Below are 7841 nucleotides of genomic sequence, written 5' to 3'. Positions count from 1 at the left end.
GAGCACCAAGTGGCCTTGCTGGAGTCCCTGGCCAGGAGGCTTCTAAAAATCAACATGCAAAATATGAAGGGATTGCCAGAGGCATGTTTCCCAAAGCCTCAACCAGTACTTCTCAATGAGAAAGAGAGACAAGGGTGGAGTGTGTGGAGGGGAGAGATTCCTGGGATTTAATAAAACACTGCTTTGGGTGGTTCTCCAGCTGTTGGGTGAACATGACCCAAAGTGCAAAGGTCTGAACCAAGTAGGTGAGGAGTTTACTGCTGAGCAAACCGAGGACCAGAGGTTGGGTAAGATGTCAATAGGGGTTCAAGAAAGGTGTTCACTTATGGGCTGTGCCAAGATGCCTGGCAAGGTGAAGAACCTGCTGAAGAAACAAAACTGCATGATATGACTCAGCAAAGATTAGGTACTGTTTTGTCAAGAATACCGAGGATCGTCTTGACAAAACCGGGGCCTTCCTGTAAGTAAGCCGGCACTCTACCTTATGGGTGATGACGAGGACCACACGCACTTGACCGTCCGTCCTGTGTGTGAAACGATTGCGTGTGTGTTTCCTGCAACCTGGTGGGGAGGGTGAGGAGAAACGTCCGGCCGCGCCACAGCCACGTCTGGCTCGAAGGCACACGTGGAAGCAAGCTTGGCCCAGGTCACGAGGCGGTACATTTCACCCCGGGGGCTGCAGATTCCCAGCCCGGAGGTGCGGGGCGCCTGCGCAGTGCGCCCCAGGCGCCGCGCGCTGCGGGAGCCACGAGACCCCCGCCCCCCGCCCTCCGACGGGAACGCGCACGTGCCCGGGGACGCGGACGCGCCCGCGAATGCGCCTCACCTCGCTCAACCCCGGCCCCGTCGGCTGAGGAGGGAGGGACGGGGACGCGCACCGGAGACGCGGGTGGGCTCCGCGCAGAGTGGCGGGCTACGGGGTGGAGGCGGGGATGGGGGCGGGGGCGGTGGCGCCTCCTCCACTCAGGCGTCTGCGCCCGGGACCCCCCGGCCGCGCGGGGGGACGGACCGACTGACGTACCTCGCGCGCCCCCGCCTCCGTCCCCGCCCCCGCCTCATCTTCCCCGAGCGCCCGGGGCTCGCGGGCTGAGGCGTCTCTCTCTCGCCGCCCCTCGCCGCGGCCCTTTCTCTCGGCAGCACCTCGGAGTCCCTCGTCCCGGTGGCGGCGGCAGCGGGGACCCGAGCAGCGGCGAGCGGCCTCGAGGATGAAGTGCAAGCCGAACCAGACGCGGACCTACGACCCGGAGGGGTTCAAGAAGCGGGCGGCGTGCCTGTGCTTCCGGAGCGAGCGCGAGGACGAGGTGCTGTTAGTGAGTAGCAGTCGGTACCCGGACCGCTGGATCGTGCCGGGCGGGGGCATGGAGCCCGAGGAGGAGCCGGGCGGTGCTGCAGTCCGCGAGGTGTACGAAGAGGCGGGAGTCAAGGGGAAGTTGGGCCGGCTCCTGGGCATTTTCGAGCAGAACGAAGATCGCAAGCACAGAACGTACGTGTATGTACTGACTGTCACTGAGATTCTGGAGGATTGGGAAGATTCGGTTAGCATTGGGAGGAAGCGAGAGTGGTTCAAAATCGAAGATGCGATCAAGGTTCTCCAGTGCCACAAGCCCGTGCATGCCGAATATCTGCAAAAACTAAAGCTGGGCGGTTCCCCAACCAGTGGAAACTCCATGGCCCCGTCCCTGCCAGAGAGCGATCCCTAGTATGTACCGCTCCTGCACAGACTCTTGCTTTCCACCTACCTGACAGTAAATAGTGCCCGGAGCGCCCCTGGTGCCGTGTGAGGTCTCACCGGGAGGAGGGAGGCTTCTTTTGTTTCCTTGGCAGACCTCTGAATCACGCTTGCAAACTGTCTCAGTTGCCAGGCAATTTTCAGACATTTTGCACGTTTTTCAGATGCTTTCAGAATCGCTTCTTGGTAGCACTGTAACACATTTCGGAAAGCCAAAGCCACATGGGATATTTTGGTTGGTTTGTTTGTTTTTTATAAAGGTGCCTTAACTGCTGACCCAGTCTTTGGGGGGCGGGTGTGTGTGTGTGTACACGTGTATACGTGTTGTGGTTTTGTTTTTTCTTTACAGTTCACACGTGTGTGTGTGTCCGTATGTGTCTGCGTGTGTCTGTGTGCGTATGTGCACTTTTGGTACCAGTCTTGTGGGTTTTTTGTAGTGAAGGCCTTTAAAATCTGATCACCTTGGTTGTATGGCAACTTCATTAATTTTTTCTCTTAAGTTGTTTTCTCATTCACAGCATTAGCCCTTGTCAGCAAGCCCTTCTGTGATGGGGATTGGTTTGAAGGACCAGTGTTGAATTTCAAAGAAGTATTTAAGAATGTTTTTTTTTTTTTGGCTGTGTTGGGTCTTCGTTGCTGCGTGCCGGCTTTCTCTGGTTGCAGCGAGCGGGGGCTGCTCTTCGTTGTGGTGCACGGGCTTTTCATTGCGGTGGCTTCTCTTGTTGTGGAGCATGGGCTCTAGGCGTGCGGGCTTCAGTAGTTGTGGTACGCAGGCTCAGCAGTTGTGACTCGTGGGCTCTAGAGTACAGGCTCAGTAGTTATGTCGCATGGGCTTAGTTGCTCCGCGGCATGTGGGATCTTTCTGGACCAGGGATCAAACCTGTGTCCCCTGCATTGGCAGGTGTATTCTTAACCACTGCACCACCAGGGAAGTTTTACATCATGTGCTCTTTCCACACTGAACAATAATTTTATCTTCAGATATGTGATCTAATTTGCCCTTTTCAGAAACTGCTTAATTCATATGTGGATAATTCGATTTTCAGAACATTTTCACAACTGGTAGTTTTTTACTTCTTACTTGAAATAGCCATTTCCCATTTAGCCCAAATGTAGCTTAGCAAAATATTATTTTATAGAGTAATCGCCCTCTCGGGAAGGTATTGTTATGTACATATCCTAATATGTACATACTATGAAAACTGTATTCCAAGTGTGATTTAGCATGCTTGAATTCCAACTCCCATTGCTCCTTTCTCAGTGCCCTAGAACAACATTCTCTCAATACAAATTAGTCTTTGAATGAAAGTCCGCATATTTGAATTTGTGATAGTCCACTTAAACTTGTCTGAATACCAGTAGCCAAAGGACTAGAATAGTATATGGTAATTACATCCCAGTTGAGTGAGTTAGCTTTCTTGATATTCAGCTGCTACAGACTTCTCAAACTGTTAGGACGCCTGGCTGATCTCTCCTAAAGATTTAGGATAAAGATTTTGTGTCACATGACAGACTTTTTTGGGTGCCAAGTTAAAAGCGCTTATGTTTGCTTCAGTACTTGCTTGAAATTATGGATCCTATCTAAAGTGCATAGGTTTCTTTTGGAACTACCTTTATTCCCCTAGCCATAGTAAGTAGGTAGAGTAAAGCCTACTTCATGAAGTGGATATTGGTACGTAGAAAGATCATTTTTAATTTCTAGGGCAACCTAGAATGTGTCATATTTCTTAATCATTATTGATAGATATTTTGTGTCAGTCAACTAACTTTTGGGGGGGTCACTGTTAATGCACTCTGTATTAAGAAATTTTGAAAGTTTAGAAACTTGGAACTCTTGATCTTTTCTCAAGAAGGTTGAGGAAATGCCTACTTTGTGAAAAGAGTATGGGTGGGGGATGTCTTTCTATATATAACATTTAACATCTTAAAAATATTCTACAGATCAATAATAATATAAGTGGATAATAACTGTAATTTAAACACATTTTTATTCTATAAATTAACCTTTTATAAAGAATACAATCACTGGTAGAATTGAATATCACTACATTTTCTTTTTCAACTTCGGTGCCAATTTTTATAATAAGATCTTTGCTATATAGAAATATGTCTAAATAAAGTACGTATTGTAATTGACAAAACTAATGTTGCCAAAGGAATGAGTAGAGAATGAACAGATTTTAAAAACCAATTATTATTTCATATTCAAAATTATGTAGAATTATCAAATATGTGTTTCAAAAATATGTTTTTGTACAGAAAGATATCTTATTTTTTAAACAAACTTTCTAAATCCCACAAGTTGACGTTTCCTATTCTAACAATCCAAATCAATGAATGATGTTCTCAGTAACCTGAAATTTTTCAAAGTATACAGTAACAGCAGTGAAATTGGATTATTGTTTTATGACCATTTCATATACAATACTGCCTCCATCTAAAATGTTGCTACAAGCACCTGGGAGGTTTAACTTGTACATGGCATCCTTAGAGATAATAATGCACTATCTTGTTTTGACTTTTCAACTCGTATTTGACAAATGTGAAAAGTACAGTGTTGATGTTAATCAACTCTTGTTAGCCTGCAGATATTTGCCGTATTTAATTCTGAAAGATTTGTACTGAGTTCTATCACTTGCTAGGATTATCTTCAGTTCCCAATTATCTTCAATTTATGCAATCTGTAAGACTCCTTTCATTTCTAAATTGCAAAAGAACATTTTACAGTTATCACACTTTAAGCTTTCAAATTCACATGGGCAGGTCTTGTTATGCTTTTGGAGTTCAGTCAAGAAAAAGTTAAATGAAAGAACCTAAAAAGCCTTTCATTTTAAAAGAGAAATCCAAAGAATTCAGCTTAAAACAGTTGACACAGAGGTAACAAACCAAATGGTATCTAGTTAACCTCCATCCTCCAAGAACTTGATCCATCAACAGTTGGAATTTTCTTCCTACAGTCATTACATAGCACCCATGCATTATTTATAAGATTATTACACTAAAAATGTACAGATGAATCTTTCAATTCATTCTCTCCAGAAAGGAAATAGTGCATTGATCAAAGATAATTAAGACTTTCAGACATGAGGTAGAAATTTGTTTCCAGCATATTTTTTAAAGACTAGATTTTTTCCCCCAAACTGGGCAAGTGCCTTAACAAAAGTTTTAAGACATGTTGGAGTAAAGGTAATATTGATATGTTTGATATATCGTTTCCCTGGATGCCCAATATATTATATTTTCTAAGAAACCTGTTTTGCTGATCAGATCACTGTTGAAAGAAGTAACTCTGAAAGGGATGGGGGTGGCTATAAATATTTTGAATTCTGTTGTATGGTTTAATTTTAAAAGAACTGTAAATATTTCAACATTTTTGTGTTTAGAAACATCAAATAAATATTGGTGTATGTGTGCGTGCACACGGGCTCACACGCGTGTAAGCAACAGGAATAGGCAGCTTCTAAAGTACTAGCAACATTAGAGGGCCCTTCTGGGACAGATGGGTAAAGGGTTCTGAAGCTGGAGCTGCTCCTCCCACTTCCCTTTAGGTGGAAGAAAGAGCGATTCCTCCATCAATAGTTGTTAACTGGGAAAAGGAAGGTGAAAATGCTACTTTAAACCTATAGTACTAACAACTGGCCAGAGTTCTCTTTTTCAGGGTTCCTTTTGTGGAAGCACCAAGCAAAACAGGAAATATTTTCAGCATTGTTCTAGTATTGTAATCATCTTTCTGAATGACTGTTTGGCCTGTTAGACTATGAACTCTTTGAGGACTAGGACTCAGCCTGCCCATATCCTCAGAGCCTAGAACAGTGGCTAAAATTTGGAGACATCTGTCATTGATCCACAGATTATAAATGTCTACTACTAGTGTTTTCTATAACACTGTAATACTAGTGTATTGATTTCTTAGCTTTATATTTTAACCAAGACAATCTGTTATTCCTCAGGCTCTCATGTGGCCTTATAGTGGAACTGCATTAGATAATTCACTGAAGGCTTTTCCAATACAAAGTGGTTGATGAACCATAATTCAGTAAATATTTGTTGACTAGAGGAATTGATGAACCAATAAAACTATTAATGAGATATTTTTTTTTAGGTGAATGGCATAGATGTTGTTCAGATTTACTTTGAAAGAATCAAGTATGTGAACCCTATGATGAATGGAATTGTGAAGACAGGTGAGCTCTTTCACACTCCCAAGGACACAGCTCGTCCTATCCTTTTGGACACTTCCTCCCTGTTTATTACAATGACTACTCTCCAGGTTGTTGCACTACTACTATATCTGTACAGACTTCTAATTTTGCACCTATGGCCTTTTTTGTGCTTTTATGATTATATGTCAGTATTTCCCACCAGGTTATGTGACCTTGAGTGCAAAGACCTTACTTATTTCCTTTGTCTTTTTTTATATATCTAGCATATAAGACATCACTAGAAATATGGTAGATATCACTGAAGGTTTGTCTAAAAAATTAATATTTTGTAATGACACTGAGTGGTAAAGCATTTACCTTCTAATCTGCTGTTAGTACAGCAAATGCTGTCTGTTTAGCTTATATGTGGCTTTTGTACATCAGGTGTCACACAAGTGTTTAAAAGCATTTGTGAGATATTAGAAAGCAAAAATTCTTACTCATATGTCTATGTCATCCCAGACATTATGTGTCTGCTAATGGCAGTACACTACACTACCTATGAAAAAATATATTTCATATTTTTTAACCTAAATCTGACTGTGCCTCTAGACATAACTCCTGATCTGTAGAAAATACAGGGAACAGAGAAACATTACTCTACATCACAGAGATGATATGAGCAGAATCCAGACTGCAGGAAACTACAGGACAGATGACCTAGTACCTTCAGTAAATGATTGCCAGAATGAAAGAAATGGAGGATGAACCTATAGATTAAAAGAGATTTAAGAGACTTAACCAGTTGTAATATATGGATCTTTTTCCAGTTGTAATATATGGATCTTTTTCAGATCCTGATTTGACTAAACTGTAAAATAAATACATTTTGATACAATCTGGATAATTTGAAAATTGACTTGATATTTGATATTAGTTGGAATAATAGTATTGTGGTTATGTTGAAAATAAGAATCCTTATCTTTAAGCGATACATTCTCAACTATTTACAGTTGAAATGATGTCTGGAATTTGCTTCAGAATAATAAGTCTGGATGTTAATTGTGTTGGAGATATTGATGAAACAAGACTGGCCTTGACTTGATAATTGTTGAAGCTGGGTGATGGTTAAATGATGGTTCATTATATATGTTTCTCTCCACGTTTGTATATTTGACATTTTCCATAATAAAAAGTTAACAAAAAGTTATCAGAATTCTTATTAAAGCTAATATATGAGACATTGAGAAGAAGAAAAATTTTAGATTGTTTAGTAAATGTGGGCTCTGGGGTGCCATTTCTGGCCCAAGAGGTCAAATGCCCAAAAAGAGAGGGGCAACATACCCTGGAATAGTTAGTGTTTCCCTTGCTACAGACCATTGTTAGGAGTTTTTTTCTCAATTTGGCCCATGGAAATAAGAAGAGTTAAATTTTTATTTATGTCTGTTGGAAAATGGGAATGGATCCTCATGTTCTCTTGAGCAAGATTTTTGACAACACTTAAGTCCAGTTCATATCAATGTGAAAATCAAAGGGGTGAAGTCTCCAGAGAGCAAATTTATGGAATTATAAAAATCCACAAAATGCTTTTCTTGAATAGTTTTTTAGAAGAATAATGGCTGTAGAATGTGTTAGTTACACATTCATTAATTTTAAAGTTATACTTGAAGGTAGGTGACACAAGAAAGTAAGTAGTTAACATTCTTGACTGCAGTGAACCATTTTGTGTTTCACAGACTGCAGATATTCCTTCAGTTTTGAACTGTGCTTAGAATTCTGTAAAGGCTAAAACTTTCTAGGTCAGAGTTAATGAAGCTGTACTGAAATCAACAAACATAGGGTCTGTCCTGACTTATTTTGTGGGTCAAGGAGCAGCAGGCAGAAAGTGAGAAGAGCATTGGAGGTCCCTTCCAGGGAAGATAAACACCTTCATAAGTGTGAAGGGACTTCCCTGGTGGCGCGGTGGTTAA

General features: G+C 42.0%; 1 protein-coding gene across 1 annotated transcript; it reads left to right on the top strand.

The window, feature by feature from the left end:
* Positions 1-1205: 1205 nt before the first annotated feature.
* On the top strand, positions 1206-1700 carry LOC136142638 (diphosphoinositol polyphosphate phosphohydrolase 3-beta). Its single transcript, XM_065900922.1, has one exon. It carries the CDS (start codon positions 1206-1208, stop codon positions 1698-1700), a length of 495 nt encoding a protein of 164 aa, XP_065756994.1.
* The last annotated feature ends 6141 nt before the right edge of the window (positions 1701-7841 follow it).

This window comes from Phocoena phocoena, chromosome X, assembly GCF_963924675.1.
Source record: "Phocoena phocoena chromosome X, mPhoPho1.1, whole genome shotgun sequence".
NCBI classification, from domain to species: Eukaryota; Metazoa; Chordata; class Mammalia; order Artiodactyla; family Phocoenidae; genus Phocoena; species Phocoena phocoena.
This window is presented reverse-complemented; position numbering and strand designations above follow the sequence as displayed.